General features: G+C 32.4%; 3 protein-coding genes across 6 annotated transcripts; 1 reads left to right on the top strand and 2 right to left on the bottom strand.

The window, feature by feature from the left end:
- Window positions 1–1,356: 1,356 nt before the first annotated feature.
- On the top strand, window positions 1,357–6,075 carry LOC146956884 (alpha-galactosidase-like). The gene is made up of 15 exons (XM_085732316.1): window positions 1,357–1,869; window positions 3,200–3,258; window positions 3,352–3,408; window positions 3,538–3,572; window positions 3,760–3,863; window positions 3,947–4,022; window positions 4,134–4,192; window positions 4,290–4,355; window positions 4,440–4,523; window positions 4,709–4,773; window positions 4,886–4,968; window positions 5,062–5,152; window positions 5,243–5,292; window positions 5,525–5,665; window positions 5,756–6,075. The coding sequence occupies exons 1-15, from the start codon at window positions 1,688–1,690 to the stop codon at window positions 5,846–5,848; spliced, it is 1,245 nt and encodes a 414-aa protein (XP_085588442.1). The 5' UTR covers window positions 1,357–1,687; the 3' UTR covers window positions 5,849–6,075.
- Window positions 6,076–6,377: 302 nt separating this feature from the next.
- LOC146956883 (uncharacterized) lies at window positions 6,378–13,750 on the bottom strand. Its single transcript, XM_085732305.1, has 7 exons — window positions 13,506–13,750; window positions 11,633–11,847; window positions 10,206–10,845; window positions 9,686–10,052; window positions 8,913–9,007; window positions 7,793–7,987; window positions 6,378–7,369 (listed from the first exon to the last, which is right to left on the bottom strand). The coding sequence occupies exons 1-7, from the start codon at window positions 13,713–13,715 to the stop codon at window positions 6,692–6,694; spliced, it is 2,400 nt and encodes a 799-aa protein (XP_085588431.1). The 5' UTR covers window positions 13,716–13,750; the 3' UTR covers window positions 6,378–6,691.
- Window positions 13,751–18,441: 4,691 nt separating this feature from the next.
- On the bottom strand, window positions 18,442–23,424 carry LOC146956882 (uncharacterized). 4 transcript variants are annotated; one of them, XM_085732281.1, is made up of 7 exons: window positions 22,899–23,424; window positions 22,653–22,806; window positions 20,646–20,863; window positions 20,321–20,564; window positions 20,122–20,207; window positions 19,692–19,786; window positions 18,442–19,165 (listed from the first exon to the last, which is right to left on the bottom strand). In XM_085732281.1, the coding sequence occupies exons 2-7, from the start codon at window positions 22,752–22,754 to the stop codon at window positions 18,873–18,875; spliced, it is 1,038 nt and encodes a 345-aa protein (XP_085588407.1). In that variant the 5' UTR covers window positions 22,755–22,806; window positions 22,899–23,424; the 3' UTR covers window positions 18,442–18,872. The 4 variants fall into 4 exon arrangements, with proteins under 4 accessions (XP_085588407.1, XP_085588419.1, XP_085588402.1 ...); XM_085732293.1 differs by having other exon boundaries at window positions 20,321–20,558; XM_085732276.1 differs by having other exon boundaries at window positions 23,157–23,424.
- Between the last annotated feature and the right edge of the window lie 3,619 nt (window positions 23,425–27,043).

Below are 27,043 nucleotides of genomic sequence, written 5' to 3'. Positions count from 1 at the left end.
CACATTTATAAGCAAAAAACACTTTTTTAGGTTCATTGAATAATTAATGTATCCGGTCACATTTATATGTTACATACATTAGTTATTCAATGTACTTAAAAAGTTGTTTTTTACTTATAAATATGACCAGAGGGGTACATATTTTATCTTCTCTATGGAGAGAAAAGAGGTCGTAAATGTTTTTTTATTTTTATTTTTTTAAAGAAGTCAAAATGAAATATATTTCTCCAAAAATAAGGAGGTCGTAAATGTGTTTGAGCAACTGTGCCTTAACAAGATTAGATTAATCATTCTTCAAAAAAAAGGATGGCGATGAATTTGATTTGGATAGAACTCTTTCTCAATTTTAACAGAGATGGAAGAAGCAAATAAACACGCCGCCAATAATTCTCCCGGCTGCGAACAACAATTATATCTTTTAGCTCCCATGGAAGAAGCAAATACCTATCTTGAACCTTAAGAAGGATATGCTTATGTCTGTTGTGTGAGCACCATGACAAGATTTTGTTGACAGAGCACTAACGACAAATTACAAGGGAGGTATGTGTCATCTCAAGAAATAAATAAGGGAGCTCCATGTTTATTTTTAAACTAGGAAGGGGTCTATGTTATTTAAAGAAACTTTAATCGAGGTTAATGTAATATATATATTTTTAATGTACCATTAGTTAATGGGTTATACTAACAAGTGTTTTAGAGTACATTTGTTAAGGAAATTAAAAGTAGTATGTTTAATGTTTGCATTAAATTTAACAATATTTTAACTTTCAAAAAGTTAAATTTATCACTTTTCACAATTTCTCAATGCAATATTTTTATTTTTATTGTCTTAACTGATGTCCTAAAATAGACATGTTTGTGAAATTATTAAACTTGTCGATTACTGGGATTGACTTGAGTAACTCAACTAGTTGGAGATTTTTGATTTAAACTCATACGAATAATTAAAATACTAATCTAACAAACTAACTACTAACATTTGTTATTTAAAAAAAATACATTTTTTTAAAAAGTCAAATTAGCCTATCAAAATTGACACGAAGAAGAAGTGAATCTAAGACCTCGAGAAGCAAGATCTCAAACCAATACTACCAAACAACCCAAGTGGCTTTTCAAAAGATGTGTCAAAATTATGGCCATTAAAGACATGTTTGTTTTTAGGAACTATATTTTTAAGGACCACAATCTAATTTCACTCTATTATTTTCGTAATCTATGTGCAAGAACTTTTAGAACGGGGGAAGTATTATGTTATTGAGAATAAATTTTGATGTGCATGTTGAAACAAATTGGCAGACAAAAATCAGAAAAGCTAAAAAAAAATGATATAAAAGGATAGCAACAGAATGAATATGTATGTATTGTTATCATGTGGATAAACATTAAATATTATTATATTAAATTTCATTCATATAGATCTAGTGGACAATTGATGATATAGATTGGGTGGACGAACCAAAACTGAATTCCATTTTGAATAACAATAAAAGTCACATAGGCACGTCTCTTAGCTAATTTCTTCTTCTACTTGTTCTACTTGTTCTCTTTCACCTGTTCACCCATATCATCCATTCATCAAATTGCATTTGCATGGATCTTTGGTCCTGAAGCAAACACTAGTATATATATAGCACCATGGTTATGCAAATACTCATCACAAATTCACCTCAAGTTCATTGAAAGTGCAATGGCAAAGATGATGGTGCTTGCGTTTTGCATCCTTGTAGTGTTCATAAATATTGCAAGTATTCCATCATCTACAGCTGCTCGTTTATTAGGAAGTAACAACAAAACCAATGTATCCACTCTAGAGAAGAAGGTTAAGAGTTATATGCTGCAAAATGGACTTGGACGTACTCCTCCCATGGGGTAAGCTACCCTCATTCTTATCTATTTTTCATTGAAATATATCCATTTTTTTTTTAGTTTCTATATCTTTCATTTTAACACACACACATATGCGTCTTAAATGTTTTAAGAACAAAATCGGGTATGGTTATATAGTACGTAATTTATGTGCAAGGATTTGATTGTTATTACTATGTGTGAAAGAGCTAGAAATATATTAAAATTTCAACGCAGTTAATACGAACAAATATTATAATTTAAATCTACGTGGTACACCATTGAATTGATAGTAAGGTAAATAAGTGACCGTTCTCGTGGCGGACTGAGGGTAGAATTTGGAAGTTATAGTACTCCATCCTAATGTGGCAAAATACTTTTCCTAAAGATTTCTTTTGGCCTTAGAAAAAACAGTACTCCATCCTGAATTATAGGAGTAATGATAATGGAATAGAAATCCACTTGATTTTGTCCGTTAATATTGGCTTGGGATCTTGGAGACTGTCGTTGTCTCAAATTTGATTCTTCTCGATGCGAATTTGAGTGAGATAGTTTAACTTTTTAAAAAAAGAAAAGGAAAATTGCATGGACACCATATAACATTTGTTCCTCAAATTATTTTCATGAAAAACGAGGCCAAGCGAAAAAAATGTTAAAACAAATGATAAATGCATCCCGACCATATGGAAATATGGTGGCTTTTTTTCTTTTTTTTTTACATTAGAGAAGAAAAAAAACAAAAGAAAAAAAAAAGCAAAGAAATATGGTGTCAGCTTTTGAGTTACCCATTCATTTTTCAAATTATAGATATCTATAGAAAAATCATTTAATAATAACAATTATATCCATCTTTCTTTTTCTTTCACACTCTTTATAACTCTATTTTCTTTTAATTCTTTTATTTACTCTTCCTCATACCACTAATAAAAAACATAATTTTGTAAATACCACTAATAAAAAACATAATTTTGTAAATTAATTCATTATATCCCTTTTAAAATAAAATTAACCATAGAATTTTCAATTTATATAAAATTGTCAAAGTGATTTATAATTTAGGTGGAGATAGTATAAGATAAGATGTGGTATCCTATTTTGCTTTTGTGAACATCTTGACCGAATGATGAAATTGGTTTTTTATTAAGGAGAATGATGGAATTACCCATAGTGAGGAGATATATACTTTTCTTTTTTGTTGAAAGAAGATATATACTACTTGATAAAAGAAAAATTATTAAAATTTGAATTATATGCTTTATTTATATGTGAGATATAACTTTAATTTTTTGTACTTTTTAAACAATACATTAATTTTCTTTTTCAAATGATAATCAATTATACATATGATGATCAGATGGAATAGCTGGAACCATTTTGGTTGTGATATCAATGAAAGTTTAATCCGAGATACAGGTATCATTATCATGATGTACCCCGACCTATTATGTTTACAACTTAGATATGCATAATTTCATTGATCTAAACTTTATTGCTTTATTATTTCAGCCGACGCAATGGTGTCAACCGGCCTTGCTGCTTTAGGGTACAAATATATTAATTTAGGTAAGAAGCAACTGCAACATCTACTATTATAATTATTCTTTATTTTTTTATGGTGTATTTAAGTTAATAGTTACATTAAAATATATAGCCAGATTACCATGTCAATGATATGATTTTGATTTTTTTTAGATGATTGTTGGGCAGAACTTAATCGAGACTCAAAGGTATTTGGTATCTACAATCTTTAAATTTTAACTTACCCCCATTTATTTGTTTGATTTCTTCTTCTTGTACTTTTCCTTCGTTGTTTAAAAGGTATAGGTGAAGTAAATTTAAATTTATAGATTACTATATTATAGTGTATATACCTCTGAAAAATTACACCTGATTGGTTTGTGACAATGATATTAGGGGAATATGATTCCCAAGGCTTCAACGTTTCCTTCAGGAATCAAGGCTCTAGCTCATTATATTCATAGGAAAGGCTTGAAGTTGGGAGTTTATTCAGATGCCGGGTATTAACGCATTAAATTGTACTTGGTGAACATGACTATAATTGTTCAAGCAATATTTTTGATCACTTACAATTTTTATGCAGAAATCTAACTTGTAGTAAACGTATGCCTGGATCATTGGGACATGAAATACAAGATGCCAAAACATTTGCTTCTTGGGTATATAAAATATGCATACATTACTCAAAAGTCAACTTGTATATCTATCAACATTATATCATATACATAATCCTAGGTTGTTAACCAATATTGATTTAAATTTTTCTTTAGGGAGTTGACTATTTGAAGTATGATAATTGTGAAAATAACGGAATAAGCGTTCGCGAAAGGTATTTAATAGATGGCTTTCAAATGCAAATTTGTGTCTACAAACTTAATGTTTTGTAAAAATCAATACTTACATGTTTCGTATGCATTAAAAATTAGGTATCCACCAATGAGTGAAGCTTTATTAAACTCCGGAAGGCCGATCTTCTTCTCTATGTGTGAATGGTGAGTTGAATTGATCATGGTGTTTCTCATACATAAACAATATTTCATTTTCTATTTCTCACTTAATTCTTTTCTAAAATGAAGGGGATGGGAAGATCCTGCAACGTGGGCCAAAAGTGTGGGAAATAGTTGGAGAACAACAGGCGATATAGAAGATAATTGGAAGAGGTGAGAAAATAGTAAATGCATATGATATTTTAAATTCATACCTTTTACAATGTCTCTTTTAACAACATAATTGAGGTTAATAAAGTATAAGACCTCAAGAATTCCTTTCCTATTTTTATATTTCAATGTTTAATTGTTTTTCTTCATTTTCTATGTTGTGATCAACTGACTTTATTCTACCTCAGTATGACTTCTATTATAGATGCAAACGACAAATGGGCATCTTATGCTGGACCTGGAGGATGGAATGGTAATTAGTTAACCTTACTAGAAATGTTATGCATATTAAAATTGATATCCTTACATTTATAGCAAAATCTAGTATTAGGTTCTTATATGTGTAACTGTTATTTGGATATTAGATCCTGACATGCTTGAAGTTGGAAATGGAGGCATGACCACAGAGGAATATCGTGCCCATTTCAGCATTTGGGCATTAGCTAAGGTACATGAAACACTTTTTATATACATATTGTTGAGACAATGCAATGTATATGTCATAAGTTTGTCGTTTAACTATTTGAATTGGTTTAAATAGGCTCCTCTATTAGTTGGATGTAATATTCAAGCAATGGATAATACCACATATGAATTGATAAGCAACTCAGAAGTTATTGCAGTAAATCAAGGCAAGTAGACTTTCTTAAAAGATAAAAAAATGTATTTATTTCTTTAATAAAGCATGTTTTAAAAATCATATGCTTCTTTTGGTCATGCAGATAAACTTGGAGTTCAAGGAAAGAAAGTGAAAAGCAACAATGATTTAGAGGTGATATTATTTTCTTTTCCTTTATATTTTATTCTGTTTGAGTTAGAGTTTCTTACAACTTATAAGGATCCTAATTTTTTTTCATACTTCAATTAAAAAATGGATCTGGAACAACCAAAAAATGGAAACTATTGCAATCTAGTAGTCAATACCATTTCTGTACACATGCATATGCACGTACACATTATGCTATGGTTTTTGCACACAACTTAATAGAAAGCTACGGTGACAGGTATGGGCAGGTCCCCTTAGTAAAAACAAAGTAGCAGTGGTCTTATGGAATAGAAGTTCATCAAATGCAACAGTTACTGCGTCTTGGTCTGACATAGGCCTTGAACCAGAAACTATAGTTGATGCAAGAGATTTATGGGAGGTAAAATATCTAGTTAAGCTCATTATTCTCTGTATTGTGCAAAGTCATTTAAGTTCCTAAGGTTTTGATTATGTGAAATGTTTTTTGTAGCACTCAACACAATCATTGGTTTCGGGAGAAATATCTGCTGATTTAGATTCACATGCTTGTAAAATGTATGTTCTGACACCAAAAAGGAGTTAATCTTCGATGCTAGAGAAGAAGATAAACAGTAGTAGTCAGTTTTTGACACGTATTGTATTGGCAAACCATTCACCCATTCATTGGTCCTAAAGAGGAGCGACAAATAAAGGAATATGAAATTATTTTAATCTTGAAAATCTAAGAATAAATGTACAAGTCATGTTGTCAATAAGCTTCTAAATGTATTTGCAATTAGATGCAATGTGATCCACTTGATTTTACTGCAATAGGCATTTCAAATCTCATTGACTCGAAATAAAGAAGTAAGCTCTAGCTAGCACAAGAAGGTAATAATTGTTTTTCTGCTTCTAGTTCTGCCAAACAAGAAGATAATAAATAGTAAAATACTCCAAAGGCAAAAGAGAATAACACTGAATGGAATGAGGTAGTTCAAGAAGTAACTAGTGTCCTGATCACCTCAAACAAGTTCTACTATAATGAATGATCATTGATATATCTGACATGAGGTTCTTAAGGTCTAACATTAACAATAACATCACAACATAAAAAGTAAAAAAAAAATGCACTATTTCCAAATTCTACTTGCATTATGTCTGACAATAAACAGAAAATCTAAAAATGTTTGTTATATCATGTCTTACAAACAAAACAATGTCACAGAAGCGAGATCTATCAATGCATGTGTGACTAGTTGAGCAATATGTTCGTCAAATTTGACAAGTTAACAAAAGAATTACTGGGAACCGGTGTATATAAAATTTAAAAAAAGAAACATTCCTCAAACATGAGAGTAGACATGAATATACATAGAACTAAATAACTTACTTTTTTTCACAAGACCAGCATATCATGAACAACATTTTTCAATTTACTTGGTTTTTCTCATGGTCCTCGCATCTTCTCAACAATGTGCCTGCTCTTTTCTTCAATATGACGCCTTTTCTCTTCCAATTTCTCCCCCATCTTCTTCTTCAAATCAAACATCCTTTCCTTTCTCCCCATTTTCTTTGGCAGTCCATCTTCCTGTTCAATTGTATTATTCTGTTTTTCCGTCACCACCATACTTCCACGTAGTGATAGGAACTCAGAATTATTTTCCATATTGTTTTCACTAGCTTCAAGTTGATTGTCATTCTGAAACGAAGTTTCTTTCAAATTCCTAGTTTGTTGTGGTTTGTCAGTCTCTAACAAAGGCTTTGTAAGATCTTCCAAACTGTTGCTGCTCTTTAGTGTTACTGCACCAGAGGAACTTACTGGTAGTACTAAAGAATCTGATGATTTACTAGTTGGTGCTTGAGTAGATTCAACACTCTTAGGTTTTTGTTGTTTGTTAGCTGGACCATAACTTGAGGTGCTTGCACTAGCTTCCGACCTAGCTTTTGCTCCACTAGAAGATTGATTATTGGTATTAATCGAAGTGGAAGTCTCATTCCTATTTTCTTGGTTAATCCATATGAATGGAGCAACATTTGGAGGAACCCAATCATCCTTTTCTGCTAACATCCATGGGATACATACGTTTTCACAATTTGGGAGTACTAAGTTTTCCAAAATTGCACTCTGCAGGAGCAAAGTTAAATTAGTTTACAGCTAAAAGTAGCTTGTGTACACATTTCTTAGTCCACTGTAATGAAGTTTAAACACATTTCTTATTCCACTGAAGTACTACCTAAGGTTAAGGATGTCAACAATCTTGTCAAATACATAATAACTATTTGATGTATACATAAACATAGACATGCCAACAAAACAAGGCTTTTGTTGAAGAGTAATACAATGAAAAATAGATATTAGCAAAGTCTTATTTCTATGGTTACACACTTAACAGAAAGGTAGACATTTATAATTAGAGAACATCTTGGCAATTAAAGGAATCCCATATGAACTGCCAGAAGGAGGAATGAGCAAACATTTGAAACTTGAAGACCCTAATTAAAAAGCTGCAGAGAGCAGTTATAAATAAAATAGAGAGAGCTATCATACCTTTAGCCTATTGACAACTAATGAAGTGAAGTACCCACTAGTTATCTTACGATCTCCAACAGAAGACTCTAAGTTGAAATCTATGTCTGGCATTGATGTGAAACCAAACCACAGTTGATCAGAGGGGGGCGGTTTTATGTGCAAGCGCAGTGTCCCTTTTAAAGAAGCCACTCTTATTGCAAAAGAGAGAGGAACCTTTTGATAAGAAATAATCCATTATTTTAAGAAATAAAACATCTGCTCGTTATCAAATGCTTAAATGTGTGTGTGTGTGTGTGTGTGAGCAAGAAAATACTCAAGGACACCATTTGCAATATTCTAGACCTTTCCAATTGCTTCGTATATAGTGAAAAAAATCCAAAATGAGGTAAATCACTGCATATGGAGAACATAAAAGAGTGCCAATGAAAATAGCATGCAGAACTAGTCTCCAAATATTTACAGATGCGCTTTAATCAGATGGAGTCATCAACAAATGGTTATAATTTAAAATAACTGTTGAGTCCCATTAGATAGTAATATGACCTGAATAGTGGTTAGAATTTAAGGTCACCAAATTCTATGGTATCATAGTTTATCTAATTATCTTAGACCCATTGGACCACCCATTAACGGGCCACCGAGGCCACACTCTAGATATCTAGTTTTGGGTGTGAGAGAGTGCATTGAGATCCCCACATTGGGTAATAATATGGCCTGATTAGTGGTTATAATTTTTATAACTATATAAGTGAAAATAGAAAATACTTTTCAAATCACATATATTCTTAAATTGGCCTCATTGAACGTTTACAAAACTTATGCAAATACCATCTCTAGGAGGTTGATTTTTCATGGGATATATATGTATGAAATATTTTTACATAAAGTATAACTATAAGTTATAACCAAAAAAAAGGTATAACTATAAGTGCCTGGAAAACATTTACAAAGAGGAGGTATCAATACGATTAAACGTTACTATAGGGAAACTCTATATTTTCTAACATTGGGAGAAACCCATTTGGTACAATCACACAACATGACTAAAAATAGAAGTCTAATAATGAAATAGATGGGGCTGCAAAAAGTGTCACGGGAAGAAGCAATGAACAGAATAATGGAGAGGACTAGATGGTACCTGTGAAACTTGTTTGGAAACAGTATTTAATATTGATTTCCATCGTGATCCATGATTTGAGGAAGTGACGGTACTCGTAGAGCTCTTTGATGCATCTGCATAGGGAAAAACAAGATACGCATTACTCCATCAGTCTAAATATTGGAGAAATTCTTGTATAGTCACAAACACAAATGCATAGTGTTTGGGCACACACACATTACAATATTTTTTTAATAATGAAAAAGAAATTGAGAATGAAATGATTTAGTATTTCAAGAAATGACACGTTTATGTGTGTGTGACCAAACACTATTTATTTGTGTTTGTGACTATGGAAGAATGACTCCTAAATATTGTATATAAAACTATCTAGATATGAAAACTATTCATTATCTCCCCTTCAAGTTTTGGAAGTTTATCATTTGAGGACAAAAGCAGAACTAGAAACAAATGTTAAAGCATTCTGTAGGAAAATGGGAGAAAGCTACAAAAAAAACACAATTTCCTTCTCATTGCTGTAATTTTAAATACTTACGAACTCATGAAAACCAGCAGTCCATATTCCCCATCTACCATTCCTACCTATATGCATACTTTATTTATATAATGTGGAACTTACAGTAAAAATTGGATGTGGGACGAAATTAAAGTAAGATTTCAGGAAGAAAAATTCGGAGCACAAATATTTGGGTTTGTTAGAACTCAGAAAAAGTTCATAAATGATTGGAATTGATACAACCTTGCGAAAAAAGTGCAGAAATAACTGAATTTTTTGGGATTCATTTACTAACCATTGTTCCGGTCTGCCTCTTCCTTTTGCTCTTGACAATCATTCTCTCTTTCTTCAAGATTCAATTGCTTACCTAAATATTCAAAACCTTCAAGAAAATCTGATGGGACAGATCCAACATTACTAGACTCCGAGATTGAGTCATCTGTCTCTGCATGGAGCTGGAGTTCACGAGCTTCAAGCCTCGTTTCAATCTCTAATACTGCTCCTCCAGAATATTCAATGTCAACTTCTAAGGCCCAAACCTCACTCATTTCCATAGGAAGAACCCTCATTCCTACAATACAAGGTGGTACATTCCCGGTATTGATGTCAATACAGATGACTTCACCAATATAACTGGGAGTCCTCATATTGGACAGCGTTCTCTGTGGCAGCAAGAAAGGAACAGCTGTCAATTATCACATAGAAAATATAATGAAATGTACTCCTTTTGTCACATTATAGGTTCCTCACTAAACAAACATAATACAAACAAACTCGCACTGAAACATGTAAACATCAAACGGTAAAGGTTAAACCTGAATCCTTTCTTGCATCGATCTCTTCAATTGCATACTGCCTTTGACATCAAAAAAGAGTCTGGAAATCAATAAGTTCCAACATAGTGTTCCCTCATCAATGTCAAATTTCTTTAAAACATCCCCATCGGAGCTGGCAGAGAGAAGATTCTCACTTCCCAAAGACGGCAACTTCGAAGATAGTTTTGAATCGGTTCTCAAAACTGCATCTTGGCTAGTATAAAGGTTCTCAGTACTCTTTTTTCCTTCAGGGCCTGACAATGAAGTCCATGTAGATTTATTTTCCACACCAACTCGGGAAGTTTTTTTTGCAATCTTTTTCAAAAACTGACGAACTTTTGAGGAAGGGTCGTCAGGCTTTATAGCCCTTTCGATTGCCTCAACAGTCTCGACATTTAATCCTACCGATGGTTTCATAATACAGTGATACACAGAATTTAAAGATGTCAGGTAACTATGAAAGTCCTCGTGAACTTGGGTGAACCATTTGGTTTTTTCTTTTTCATCGCATGAAGCCAGATAGAGGGCCTTACACCATGCTTCTTTCTCCCACGAAGTTTCAAGATAAACATATAGAATTTTGCTTCTATTGTATATTACTGAATTCTTGCTTTCGACTTTGATCGGGAACTTTTTTGCCCTGTAAAGTTCATCACCAATTTATACCAAAAGGCAAAAAAATTAATCATCAATCCAATAACTTGAAGTACTTAATTTCCTTAATAAATGACCAGAAGTTTAGACAAAATTTATGGGCCTCTTTACTTCCTGAAAATATTTTTAATTTCATTTTTGATTTTATGAGTGTAACAGCAGCTTTCTTCTCCCTGTCACCAATCCACCATATGCTCAATTTTCTCTTACATCACCATATGTAGGGTGTGAGTTACAGTGGCATTTTCAGAAATGCTCAAAATGACTGTTTAACATCTTCAAAAATATTGATTTTGTTTTCTGAAATTCACAATTGAGAACAGTTGGACAAATACATTATTTACTGTCATTGTTTATTTTAGAAAGGAAACCAGTAATTGAGAAATTAAACAAGGCCTAATATTTCCAATATTATTTGACTTATGATTCCGAAAATCATAGCTATCAAAACTAACCTTTTGCTAAGGTATGCAAGGCTCAAAAGAAATGAGATTTCCTTGTGTCAAAGTAAATACCAGGGAAGTTTGCAAATTATTTTACATTTTCTGAGAATTGAGTCATGTGTTGAATCAAAAATAAAAATACATTCACTTGGAAGTTAGATTAAAGGGCTACAACTCTAGATAGACACTATGGTAATTTTTGCCACCTATTAAATGATTTTGTTACTTATGTTTCTCTACATTCTTACAGAAAGCTGTATTCACATATGAAAGTCCAGGTAAGAGAATAGAGATAGGCCATGAGTCAAAACAGTGTGAGAGAGACATTACCATTTTTTTGAAGAAAGGATTGAAGCTGACACAGCTTGAACTGTACAACCCTTGAGCTCAATTGTTGAGTGCAACTGCAAACTATCAGATTCTCTAAGAATAAGGGATTGATCCTTGATTTTTCCATACATTTTAATAGGGGAAACCTCCAAGAGCTCATCTTTTCTTTTTGACTCCTTTGAAATTTTTCCTGACTCTAGGACCCAAACCACACCCTGAAAGATCAACTGGCATAGTTTAATAATAAGTAATAAAGAAAAATTATTTATTCGCAATTTTGGTAATTGATTAGATAATCCAATATGTATTTGGTTTCACTTTTGTACTTGCCAAAAATAATTCCAAATTTGTAAAATTGATTATGACAAGTTTGCATATGCTTGAGTAGAATTGATTGTGCGTCCAAGACTGATTATAACTTGAAGCTATCATTTGGAACTTTTGCTTCTAAAGGTTGATTTTTACCTCAAATTTATTGTTCAATTCACTTTTACCTAAACGTGTCCAAATATAAATGAACTTACATTCAACTCACTTTTAATCAGAATCAATTTTATGAAAATCAATTTTTGTCACCGCATAACCAAACACACACTCAGTTATTTGAAGGCAGGGAGTGTGACAACGTACACGCTTCCCTTTACTCCATGGGCCTTCTCATCAGTTGCAGGGTTTGGTGGCCCGAAATTGACTTGGAGGAGCCTTGACTTTCTATGATGTTATTAGTCAAGAAGCGCTAACGCTGCAATCTTTCTAAAGCAAGAAGCGAGAAATATAATACACTCTCTACCACTAAGAAACTTCAAAACTATTCAAGTATGTTTGCATCGAAAATTGATTCTAACTTGAAGCTATAATTTGGAGCTTTTTCTTCTAAAGGTTGATTTTTACCCTCAAATTAATTGTTCACTTGCTTTTACATGAATGTATCCAAGCATAAATCTGTTTACAATCTGTTGTCAATGCGGCGCGGTGCAGCCAACCCAAAAATTGGTTCGGTGGTGCAGCCACTAATAAATTTAATACTAAAGACCATATTATTCAAAAAGAAATACTAAAATACCTTAAACATTACTCAAAATTTCATGAAGTATTCATAATATGAAATAAAAGGGATTGCAAAATCGAAAATCGCTAATACCAATTATATACAACTAGTACAGGTTATTGTTTTACTATTCATAGGTCCACTTTCCACTTCTGACACGCGCCGACGCGGCCAGGCGCGGTGGTCCTGATTTTTCCGCTATGCTCCGCTATAGCAACCGGCGCGGCCACTTTTGACAACAGACTTTACATTCAACTCACTTTGTTCCGGGATGTCCAGCCCATGTCGCCGGCCCAACTCATAATGGCCTAGTAACCCATAATCTTCACCCTGGCTGAGGACTACAGAGGACTTCCCCTGTGCTTCACCAAAAAGGAGCACGGCTCCGTCAATCAGGACCGTTGATGTGATCTCGAACGAACTCCCGTATTCATCGTCAGAGCTCCCTATATAAAGATGGCTATGTGCCACTATGAGGACAGGTTGCACATTTTTCACCACTGTCAAGTTTCACTGACTCATCTATCAAGTTCTCTCTAAAATCTCACTGTAATTTCACCCAAGAACTACCTCCGCCATGAACTATAGTAGCTCCGTCGCATCGGAAAACCTCTTGTATACTTTACATTGATTGAATATACATCGATCCGGTACACACCAGATCACACTACACACTCATTTAACAACATAATACTCTCTATAGTCTATACCTCTAAGAAACATTAAAAGCGTTTCAATTTCAATTTCAATATTTCAGCATAACAATTAACAAACACAAGCAAGAAAGGGGAAAAAAACAAGTTTGAGTTTGAAGCAAGAATGAACCTGTTTTTGAAACGCGAAATGCAGAGATTGTTGATGATCAAGTTGTTCTGTAGAAGAAGAAGTACCCAGTACTTGGGTTTGAGAAGAGCGGTTGGGGCTATGGCGTAACCGTTTGATGATCCATAAAAGTGCAATAGCTTGAACAGTAACAACAGCAACTACACCGAAAGTGAATCCAAGAAGAATCAAAGCGTAAAACGAAGAAGCCATTTTGATTTGATTTTTGAAGTAAAGAAACTTAACTTAGTAGCTAAGTGTGAGTAATGATAGATAATGATAAAGAAGAAGAGATGGTGGAAAACGGTTCTCACACGGTATCAAATTGAAAGAGGAAGCAAGCGCGTTGTTTATTATTTTATTTTATTTTTCAGTGTTACTTTTGTCTCATAAATAAATATCCTATATATTGTTAATTTTTAGTATGATTCTCTCCAAAAAAAAAAAAAGAATTTAGTATAATTAAATAAAAAATACTTTCTAAGTAATATTAGCCTGCATTTCTCTCCTTAAAAAAAATTAAAGAAAACTTAGATCCTCTTAAATTATGAGTTTCCTCTTTTCATCTTTTTATAAATTCACGGTAACTTTTTATTTTTCAGTTAAAATATTTTTTTAGAGGATTCAATAGGTAAAGAGAATATAAATTTTGTTATTAAGAAAATGTGCACCTATTTTCACTGGTGTGTAATATTAAGAATACATAGATAATTATTAATATGATTATTTAGATAAAATTAATATTTTTTTGTTATTTATAATTTTTGTTTTGAGGGGCTATTTATAATTTATTTAATTTGTATAAAATAATTTATTATGATAGTTTTTTTAGAGGAACTTATTATGATAATTATTGTGGGACGCATGAGGACTTATACAACGGAAACAAAATGTAGCTCAACAACAATGTCAATGACTTAGCCCCTGTTTAGAATGGCGTCTAAATGGCTACAAACGCACGAATACATAGAAGTTTGCAATTGTAGCTTCACAAAAATCACGTTTAGAATGCTTTGGGACGCGAAAAACGTAATGCAAACGTCAATCCAAACACTCAATTAGTTTATCTTTCAAAAACAATCATTGACTTAGTTGAGAATTTTAAATATTAATCTCAAATCAAAAAATTTACCGAATTACATATTTATTTAAAGTATTTTTAGAATAAATTTTGCTTAAGATTTTAGTATAAATTTTGACAATTTATTTTTTAATATAAAATTAAAAATTTAGAATGTTTGGTCTCAATCCAACAATCATAATTATTTTAAATGCCTTAACTAAGTGACTAGGCTTAGTGACTAGGCAATCATGTTCCTTAGACCAGCTGCAATGGTTGTGTTGAATCTGACATTCAACAAGTGATGAAGCTGCAATGGCATGTTGAATGGGGTTGAGAGATGACATGGGGGAGAGAAGTGTTGAACCCATTCAACATTGTTTAACCGCTGACACAGGGACACGCGGAAGCAAGCTATTGGCCAAGCATGGCGCGTGTGCAACACGCGCGAGTGTGGTGCAGGAGAGGCAGAGAGAGAAGGAAAATTCTGAAATGATGGGGACACGTGTTGCGATTATATTGGTTTCCCGGTTTTTAAAAATTTTAATAATTGGAAATCAATTATTTCGTTTTAAAATAATTTAAAAAAATAAAATAAAAATACCAAAATTCATGATTTTTTTTTCTCTATAAATAGAGACTTGGTTCATTTGATTTGGACACAGAAAAAAAACCAAGTTTTTTCACTATCTTCATCTTATTATTATCTTTCTATTAGCAAACTAAGTGAAGTTTTAATCTTTCTATATGTATTTTAAGTTAAGAAAATAAAAATAAATTATTTAAATAAATTTTGTTTTTACAAAAAACAAAAAAATAAATTGTTAAGTGTTTCTTTATTTTAATTTAATTATAATCGATAATTGTAATTTTATGTAATTATAAAAACAAAAATATAAAATTAAATAAGAATAAGAAATAAAAGGTGGTGGGGTAGAGTGTTGAATGAAAAAAACCATTGGAGAGGTAAAAGTTGAATGAGTGTTGAATTAAGAGAGAGAAAATGATGTGGAGTGTTGGGAATTGAAAAAGTGGGTGTTGAAGGGTGTTGAAAGAGTATAACCATTGTGCATGGTCTTAGTCCTCTATTGTAATTTTTTTCTTTTTTTGGGCTGGTCGATGATGTGATGGATTTTCATTTTCCTAATTCATTTATTTATCCGGGTCTTTGTCATATTATTGTGTTTTCACATTGTCTAAATCTTAACTTATATCACGTGATCATGTCCATGCCATGCCCCCGAAAAATCGTTTTTTGATAAAATGCCCCCATAATTTTGTACGACAAGGCTAATTTTTAAATGAATAATGAAGGCATCAGGTTTTGAATCAACAACTGGTCCATCCTACTTAAATTCTTACCAATATCAGTACATGTACACCAAATGTCCAGTGACATTATGTGAAGGTTATTTTCATGTTCATTTTTGCTGCAATTGATTCATTGGAGCATCTAAATCATGAAACTAGTTTTGGGTTCTTAAGCAAGTTTTGGTAGGTCAATCCATGGACCCTCACTCATTTAAGAATTTTAACCATATTTAATTCTAATGAGAAATTAATAACAACTCATTAGATTTCTTTTCTCACATTTTGTTAAATATTTTTTTCATCCAAATGAAGAAAAAATTTATTTATTTATTCATCTAGATCGCTATGATTTATCTTAGAATTGATTAAGATTCAATGTAACGGTAAATGTGACTCATCCTATAAAATAGCACGTGAACTATCACACGAGCATATTATATTACGTGAAACAAAAAAATAAGTCCATTGGTCAAATCAAGACTCTGGACCCCACTACTTATGAGTATTTAACGAATTCATCCCTGGTGAGAGGTTCCTTTTCTCGTTCAGCTAAACCTCTAAGGGTATCTCCAATTCTGGTTCTTTATAGTGTTCCTCATACTAAAAAATACGTTCTTGTTTTCTTTATAGGTTGGAGAACTAATAGGTTTCAGCAGCAACTGTGTTAAAAAAGGGGAGGGCGAGAGAGAGGAGAGAGAGAGAGAGAGAGAGAGAGAGAGAGAGAGAGAGAGAGAGAGAGAGAGAGAGAGAGAGAGAGACGCATGGAACATAAGAGAACTCGATAAGGTTTTCTATTTTGTGAGAATCGGTCTTTTTACGTGATCTGGAAAGAGACAAGGAAGAGTGAGAGTGATGGGTTGATTTGTTGATTATGGTGTATCCATGGTTATGTGGTTTTCTTCCTTACTTGCTCTCTTTATTATATTCATACCACACGCACCCTTTTTTCAGTCGAGGCGTTGACACGACACTAGCCGGGAGCCTCACATATTATGAGATAAATCTTATGAGGTATATTTAGACCCTACAAAAAATGATTGATGAACCAAATTACGGTTTTAGCAATAGAAATGCCCTAAATTATCTAGTGAAGATGCCCTAAATTCTCTAAAACCCTGAGCGTTTGAGTCTTTACCGATACACTACCCCTCTTCAATGAGTTGTTGTAGTCCTCCACCACATCTAACAACTTTGCCCATCGTCATTAGGACCGCTTCAGATCAGATTGGTAAAGAGAAATGATATTTGAACATCTATTTTGTGACAACTTTCTCTCTCATATTCACATTATTTTTTACTTTATCTCTTCATTGCTTTGGTTTTCGTTCAAATACATATTTTTCCTTTGTAAATTATGGTTGTTCCATAAGTTGTCGACCAAATAGTTGTTCAAATAACACTCATCGTTAGTAAAAACATGTGGGGTGTAGTTTTTAAGAAAAGAGTAGGGGTAAAATAGCTATCAGAAGTCAAAACTTATAATGGGTACACCTTCCAGCATTCTCCACATAGAGGCAGATTTCTGCCTAAAAACATTCTCCTTTTCCAAGTGGGCGCCGACATATTTCACTCCAATGTTGTTAAAATTAAATAGTTCTTGATCAGTCTTAAAAATTAAGGACAAAATATTGGAACAGCACATAAACCATTTTACATCATTGGAACACACCAAAGTTTCTAATGTGTTAGAGATTTGTCAAGCTATAATAACGACCAACGCATTGTTCTTAATGATGTAAAATTATTTTTTGTAACACCCATGTCGAAAAGGATCTAATGGAGTCATGAAATGGAAGTTAAAATCTAGTAATTGGAGTTTACTTCAGGTTATTGTTGTTTTTTACCATTAGAGAAGATTGTAAATGATCTTAAAACTTAATGGGATTGACAAAATGTATCCCACTAAAACCATGTTAAGAACAAGACATGAATCATAATGTTGTATGGCAACAAAGAAGGTACAAAGTAAAAATATAATCTTTCTTAGCTATATCATTAAATTTTGGTTTTTAATGAATCATGATTACTGCATTTTTCATTACCATTGCATTTTTCATTACCATTAGAAATAATTGGAAAAAGTTGTAAGGAAAAGCTATGCTTGTACCACCTTATCTAGCTAATAGCAACTATATTTGTTTCCTAGTAAATTAAATTAAACTCTAGTCAAGCATAGATTAATAGATCTCGTCTTAGCTGTATTCTCCTTTGAATTTAGCATTTGGTCCACTATAGTTTTGTAATCCAACTCGAAAAGAACCACCTCAAATCTCAATCAACATTACAAAATGTTACCACCATTTCTAATAAAACATATTGCTAGTATTTCTAATAGGTTTATTTATGATGTGTTTCATTTGGCATGGAATCATCCAAAAACGTGCTGACATAGAAATTTTACCCCTAACTTAGTTATAGACAATGTTTAGAAGAAAAATTAGTGTGTATATTCTAAACCCCAAAATCACAAAGGTTTTTTTAACAACTTGATTTGTTAAGAACTCGTTATTTGATCAACATTTATTGATTGCATTTGCCTTGAATCCATATTAGAAGAGGAGAAGGATATACTAAACTAAAAAAAAATTATTTCAAGAAATGAACTGTACAAAAGATGTTATAGTTTAGTCACCTCCAAACTACTATCATCTATCAAGGAAACTAACATAACTTAGGGTTGAGGACACCAAATGAGTATTAATCAAATGGACCTGAGTTCGAACCCGGAAAACTAACATAACCCGCTAACATTTGTTTATCCAAAAAAAAAAAAAATCTAAGAAACTAGCATAAACAAAAACAGTTTTTTTTTTTTTTTTTGAGGGATGCTCATTGCTAAATAAACAAAACTCCGCTCTTATGGGGACTATACATCCTTTGACATATAACCTCAGCTTCTTGTTGTTTCCAAAACTGCACATAAAGGAAAACTTCTTCTGATGAAGTACCGAACAAAGTAAGACGGGGGCAGGAGTTGGTAAGTAACAGCATAAACCAATTTACAAAGGAGCTCGGAGAGTGAAAAAGTTGAAGTCATGGTGGTGAGCGTTGAGTTGCTTCAACCACGAGTCTGCGGCGCTGTACATTTCAGACATCCTTGCATTACCAGAATCTGACGAGGATGATGAGCCAAACCAAAAAGGTTCCTGCAATTTGTAACTAGCCATCCCAAAAGGAGAGAGAGACATAAAACCACTCTTGTTTTCCTTGCTTGTCTTTCCCACACCTTCCCATTCCTCAAAACAACTTATGTCTTCCCCTATGTCAATATCATCGTACTGGTTTTTACAATCTGCAGAATAAGAAATTGTTAGAACAGTAACCCCGGTCCAAAAGAATAAAGAAACGAAAACGCAGACAAAAAACGCACGATGTTTGGTAACGAAGTTTGGCCAAATTTGCCTACGTCTCTGACTGTAGAGCTGGTGTAGATCCTTTCTATTATTAGTTGAAAGCTTAAGGTTTTCATTTTCAACTTGCATCTAAATACTACGATCTGCCCATTTATCAATAACTATGAGCCATACTCAACAGAACTCGAGTACTACCTTCAAACCTCAAAGAGATGTTACGAAGGTGTTCACATGAAAATGAGTACTCATATATGTTGTATCTTTCGTGAAATGCAAGAAAAGAAGCACAAATGTTGAAAAATAAAGTGAAATTAGTTCAAACTCCAAAACACAGAAAATGAAAGATGCTATGGAAGTACATTTCATGTCAAAGCAAAAAATCCAAATGATTTCATATGTTTATTGGATTTTTGGAAAACATACTAATCGTCGATTGGAAAAAGACTGATCGCTACATCAGGATACCTTGAAATGATGATGACAATGTATGGTAAGTCAGGAAGCATGCTGAGAGCTCCTTTTCACTTGGCTGATGATATGGTATGGAATAAATAGGGTACCTATCCAAAGATAAACAATTCCGTATAAGTTCTTTGTACCTTTGGAATCTAACATAAACTATATATTATACAGAAAAAGTAAGCATGCAAATAGAAGCTTCAAAAGATTTGTGGCAATTTGCAGAAAATTACTAGCTTCACAGGAAAACTATGATCTGAACAAGTTTTTTTTTTTTTGAAGAAGATCTGAACAACAAGTTACTCTCAAAAGTTTCAATAATAGGGGGAAAAAATGCCAATATAACACTAGGTGCAATGCAACCACTTCAAGTTGAGGTGTTCATCTTCAAGAACAAGAAGATTTAAGGGTAACACAAAAAATTAATTCTGCTCACCAAGCAACAGCCATCCAACTTGCAGGTGAAATATCCACACTTTTCAAAGTCATCAATGCCGGATGGCTTTTAGCTAGCTCAGTTATCTGAGACAAGAAAAATCACCAAACGGGCATCATGTGAGGGGGCATATACAAATACATTCCTTTTTTTATTACCTCTAAAAAGTTGTGGATACTACTTAGCAGTTAAAGTCTACCTTCTCAGCAAATGGAACCCTCAACCAAGGCTGTGCAGTTTCGGTGTACTGTAAGTAAAGGTATCCAAGCATATCTCTTGTTGGCAACGGACTCAATTGATCGGAGCTTGAATCCAAGGAGACAGCATCCCATGCCTTGCTAGAATTGTTACTTACCGATCTAGATAGGATATCGCTTCCACTATCATCTTCACTCGAGGATTCAAATTCAAATTCGGCTGCATCGATATCCTCTCTCCTATTCCTTGAAGGGAATAAAGAAAACTCAAACCTTTTTGCTGACACATATTTGGTAAATAAGCGAGCAGTAATGTGTTCGGCTTACCTTGAAGCTGCAACAGACTTACTGGTGTAGATTTGGATGGAAGATAGATAGGGAACGTAATATTGTGTCAAAGCATCGCCGTTTCCCAACAGTATGGGTATACCAGCACCCAATGCACTCCATCTTTCATAGCAGTCCCAAAGATCTTTCAATTCAAAGCATTCAACTTTGTCCTTGCCAAGAGGTAGCCATTGGATATTTACTTCATGAGAACAATTCTGCAAAATTACATGATACAAGTAAACAAATCAATCAACTAGGCCAGTTCCCATTCATCTACAAGGTATCATCGTCAGTGTTAGTTGTTACTTTCTTCGTCTCACTATAAGTGTTTCATTTGAGTTATGCACAGTTCATAAGAAAATGATTAGTTTTGTTGATTTCAATGATAAAATGAGTTTCATTTATGAAAACACTCTTATTAATTATAGTTAGTAAGGTAGTTAAGTGGGTTGAGATACAATAACTAAAGTGACAATTAATTTTAGGCCGAAAAATATTGTAAATGAGACGGATTATTATAGTAGGATATTTTAGTAGTCAGAGTTCAAACCTTAAACCTACTTCAGCAGCTCAACCAATTGGGCTACACCTTGGGGAACCATTTAAACTTCTAAAAGGTTAAACTCACCACTTTCCAACCTAATATTTCTATATTAGTTTTCTTAAGTTAATTAAAACTACTAATATTTCTATATTAGTTTTCTTAAGTTAATTAAAACTACTAATAGACAACTATACCCACGTAGTGACTAAATTTCAGTCACCAACACACATGGATCAAGGTGAAGAAGGCATGATAATCACGTGGCCTCAACTTCTAAGTAAAATTTTAATTTAACTCCGAGTCTTATCTATCCAGCTAGGCATTGGCCCCACTCCTAAGTCACAATCACAAATCAAAGGAACCAATTTCTTGTCTTTTCTAAATCACACAATATCACAAACTTCCACACATAATCAGTTTCATAAAGTTTAAAACTATTACTCCTGGGAGTTAATTAAACCCCCTAGTAATAAAAAATTGTAAGCATTCAAACAAGATAAAAAGAAAGGCAGATAGTAATAAAAAAAGATTTTTTTTGGTTACAATATAAAAAAAAGATTTTTTTTGGTTACTAGAACTTAAATGTGACATTTTTTTTATAAATTATTTATTATTATTTAAATTGGAAGTGAATATAAAATGACACGTAGGCAAACTGTCTTTTTTTGGTGATATACGGGATTCAAACCTCGTACCCCCTATCAACTGAGCTAAGCTCACGGAAATCGTAAGCAAAACAAATAACACCTTATTGTAAAAAAGAAAAATTACTTAACCCAAAAAAAGTTAAACGTGTTTTTAATTAGTCTTTAAGAAAATTTAAATTTTGTTTTTTGTCTTCATAAAAAAATTGCATTTTTTAATCATTCCACGTTGGTGGAGTTCATTACCACTTGAGCTAAATGAAGATAAAAGAGTTTTTAAAGCAATAAATACACATTAAATCTTTCAAATTTCTTAACATAAACAAGAAGAACAAAAAATCTCCAAAATAATTTTTTATGAAGGATTTGAAATTTCTGAATAGCATCAAGGAATATTCCATAAACCCAAAAAAAGGGGTCCTTTAACTCCCACAATAAACCTTCATTGTTACATTTTCAATCTTGTGCCTAAAAGTCTGACCATGACGATTGACGACCACACTTGACGCACATACAACAAAGTCCTATGTTACTTGCGGAAAATCACGTTCACCAAAATGCAAGTAATCAAATTAAATCAAATCAAAATTAAACTAATTCAAGTACATAATTCACGATTCCTTATCTAATTATATCTGCCATTATCGTAAAAATTCAGATTCGAGTACTTCTTTGTACGGAGAAAATATAAACAAACTACATCATCCTAAAATTATAGACTATAGTATCAGGATAAAATATTCCTTTTTAGGCAAAGATTTGTTAAAAATAAATAAATAAAAATTGATACATTAAGAAAATAAATAAAAAAAATACCTGAAGATCAAGGGTTTGAACAGGAACATTTGGAGTAACACTAAGAACAAAACGATCCACATTTGAGATAGAAGTTCCAGAACAAGATGATGATGATGCCATAATTTTCCCCAGAAACTAATAGAAAATCAACGGCTTCAAGTTCTCATGGCACCTGTTTTTTCCAGATAGAAACAAACAAGTCAATCAATTTATAATTATTATTTTTAAACAGTCAAAACAAAAATAAAATAAAATAAAAATCACCTCGTACTTTCAGAAAATAACTGAACAAAGAAGAAGAAGAAGATGAAGGAACAAGAACAACTCATCCGGTTTTGAATAAATAATAAATAACAATTAATAATCTTTTAGTAGCAGTAACAGTAAATATCTTTCAAAATCAAGTAAAAGAGGAAGTTTTTTGAAGTGAAAAGGAAACATAATAATGAAGAGAACAAGAACATAAACATAGGACCCATAAGAAAAACACAAACATAGGAAGAATGAAATTTGTTTGCTTACTTTGTTACTAGTTGAGAGAGCAGAATCAGTGATAATGTGGAGTTTTGGTTATTTTTTTTTTCTTTTTGAGAGAGAGAGACAGAGAGGGGGGAAGAGAAATGTTTTTAGTTTGAGATTTGAAGAGAGAGAAGAGAGTTGAGTGTTGGTGGCGAAGAAGTGAGAATACGCTAGAGAGGGGGAAGAGAAATGTTTTTAGTTTGAGATTTGAAGAGAGAGAAGAGAGTTGAGTGTTGGTGGCGAAGAAGTGAGAATACGCTACGCCGCGTGTGAGGGAGACACTGTCAGTGATTGAGGTTTTAAGTCTCACTCAACTTTTAGCCTATGTTTTCTTTTCTTTCTATGTTTATTTTTCTTCTTTATTACTCGTTTTTGGGCTTTTATGGATACAAGAAGAAAAAAAATTTAGTACTCCCTCCGTTTTAAATGAGTGTCGCTTTAGGCTTTGGCACACAGATTAAAAAATAGAATGAAATAATCAATTGATACAACGTTTTTACTAAACTGCCCTTACTTTATAAGAAAAAGACAAAATTAAAGTTGCATTGAAAATTGTGTGAAAGAAAAGTTGAAGTATTTATTGAGGGTAAAGTTTGAAGAAAAAAATTAAAGTTGTATTGAAAATGTAAAGTGACATTCATTTTGAAACAATTTTTTTTAGATAAAGTGACACTGAGTAATATTTTATAGAATTAGTTTATTTTATTGCTTTACACACCACGTGTAAATTGTGGCTTCTTCTTTTCTTTTGCCCTCGATGGTCCTTCCTTTCTGATATTTTTGTATGTACTTATGTTTATCACACGTCTTTTTCTTTATCCAAATATAATAATATTATCAAATTAGTGGTCCATTATTTTATTTTTTAAGAAGCCAAAATCAATTATACTAAAAATAAGATTCAATTATTTCTCAAAACAAAAAGATCCAATTAAAATATAAGGCGTGCGAAATAAGGGGAAAGTTGAAAGAATGACGTTATAAAATCGACAAAGGAATTAGGTTTTTAGATTTTTAGCCACCGACAAGAAAAATGTTTAACGGATCAAGTAAATGTTCTGAGACATTCCATTGTTGCAAAAAAAATACGGGAATTCCGCTCCTTTTAAATAATTGAAATGCATGCCAACCAGATCATATGAATGTAATGACGAATGTCCTTTTCGAAATAAATGTGAACCATCAAATCGCAAAACATGCATACGAATATCATAAGGTAACACAATATAAATTCCGAACCACCGTAGAACATGGGGTCAAATGATACCAACAAAGTCATTAATATATTCCTCCTTCCTCCACCCTCATGAACACGACATTGAGTTTAAGGGAACAACTCTATAAGGTGTGCGTAATAATGGGAAAGTCGAAAGAATGAGATTATAAAATCAAAAAAGGAATTAGGTTTCTGGACTTTTAACCACCATCAAGAAAAATGTTTGACAGGATCATGTGAATGTTCATGAAACATTTCTTTGTTGTGAAAAAACACGAGAATTACGCTCATTTTAAATAATGGAAATACATGTCAACCAAATCACTTGGATGTAATGGCGAATGTTCTTTTCTAAATAAATGTGAACCGCCAAATCGCAAAACATGCATATGAATATCATAAGGTAACACAAACCAAATTACGAACCACCGTAGAACATGGGATCAAATGATACCAACAAAATCATTAATATATCTCTCCTTCCTCTACCTTCTTGAACATGACATTGAGTTTAAGGGAAGAACTCTATAAGGTGTGCCTAATAATGGGAAAGTCGAAAGGATGACATTATAAAATCAAAAAAGGAAATAGGTTTATGGACTTTTAGCCACAATCAAGAAAAATGATTGACAGGATTAAGTAAATGTTCATGAGACATTTCTTTGTTGCAAAAAAAAACACGAGAATTGCGTTCATTTTAAATAATCGAAATGCATGTCAACGAGATCACTTGGATGTATTGGTGAATGTCCTTTTCCAATTAAATGTGAACCACCAAATTGGAAAGCAAGTATACGCAAATAATAAGGTAACACAATACAAATTCCGAACCACCGTAAAACATGGGGCCAAATGATACCAACAAAATCATTAATATATTCCTCCTTCCTCCACCGTTCTGAACACGACATTGAGTTTAATGAAACAACTCTATAAGGTGTGTGTAATAAGGGAAAGTCGAAAGAATGAGATTATAAAATCAAAAAAGGAATTAGGTTTCTGGACTTTTAGCCACCATAAAGAAAAATGTTTGACAGGATCAAGTAAATGTTCATGAGACATTTCTTTGTTGCAAAAAACGAGAGAATTGCGTTCATTTTAAATAATCGAAATGCATGTCAATCAGATCACTTGTATATAACGACGAATGTCGTTTTTGAAATAAATGTGAACAACCAAGTGTCTGACCGGATCAAGTAAATGTTCATGAGACATTTCTTTGTTGTATAAATACGAGAATTGCGCTCATTTTAAATAATCAAAATACAAGCCAACCATATCAATTGGATGCAATGGCGAATGTACTTTTTGAAATAAATGTGAACAACCAAATGTTTGACATGATCAAGTGAAATAAATGTGAACAACCAAATGTTTGACATGATCAAGTAATTGTTCATGAGACATTTCTTTGTGGTAAAAAAAACACGATAATTACGCTCATTTTAAATAATCGAAATACATGTAAACCACATCACTTAGATATAATGGCGAATGTCCTTTTCGAAATAAATGTGAACCACCAAATCACAAAACATGCATATGAATATCATAAGGTAACACAATACAAATTTCGAACCACCACAAAACATGGGGCCAAATGATACCCAAAAAAAATCACATTACAAGAAAAGATCGTTAATATATTCCTCCTTCATTCGCCCTCTTGAACACGACATTGAGTTTAAGGGAACTACTCTACAACTAATGGTTATCTTTAGTTGGATTCCTCTTATCTTTTTATTTTTTATTTTTAAAAAAATATCTTAAATACCAATAATAATTGATAAGAGTATGTAGTCATCGACACTAGTTGTCAAACATAAAATAACTTTTGTAGAAGGAGAATTAACTCAATCCAATTGTTGAATCATCTTACATTATGTTGAGAGAAATGATATTTTGACAACCACTTTTTGACAATTTTTGGACAACTTTCTCTCTCATACTCACATGATGTTGTTATCCTCTCTCTTCCTTTTTCTCTCTCCATTGTTTTTGACCAATAAGAAGCGAGAAAAACAAGGTTGTCAACAAAGTTGTCATCAAATGGATGTCAAAATATCATTACTCTTATGTTGACTATCGTGCATACAAAGCTGTAACCTATTTAGATATGGGTTAATTATGTTTTTGGTCCCTACAAAATTGCGACCTTGTAAGTTTAGTCCTTACTTAATTTTAATAGCTTTTTTAATCCCTACAAAAAATTTCTGCACACAATATTAGTCCTTACTCAATCCAAATTTGTTTAATTTATGCTTAAACTCTTAAGTTTTTCAACAATTTTTTACAGGCGTGTTAAGAACGTTATTAAAAGGTCCTCCGAAAAAAAATCGCAAAAATTTGATTTCTACGTCCATATTTTTGTTACTTATATCTTAAACTTTTGTCGTTTTAAAAAATTCATATTTAATTTATTCCATGTTAAAAAATTATAGATTTTAGTAAATGAACCTTTCATAGTGTTCTAAACTTCTATAAAAAGAATCGATAAAAAATTTTAAAGTTTAAGGATAATTAAACAAAATTTATTTTAGCAGGGACTAAAATTATAAGTAATTTTTTTTTGTAGGGATTAAAAAAGTTATTAAAATTAAGTAAGGACTAAACTTAGAAGGTCGCAATTTTATAGGGACCAAAAATATATTTAACCCTTTAGATATTTATTGAC

This window comes from Medicago sativa, chromosome 1 (genome assembly GCF_051527215.1).
Source record: "Medicago sativa cultivar Bolivia chromosome 1, Bolivia_mono, whole genome shotgun sequence".
Taxonomy (NCBI): domain Eukaryota; kingdom Viridiplantae; phylum Streptophyta; class Magnoliopsida; order Fabales; family Fabaceae; genus Medicago; species Medicago sativa.
This window is presented reverse-complemented; position numbering and strand designations above follow the sequence as displayed.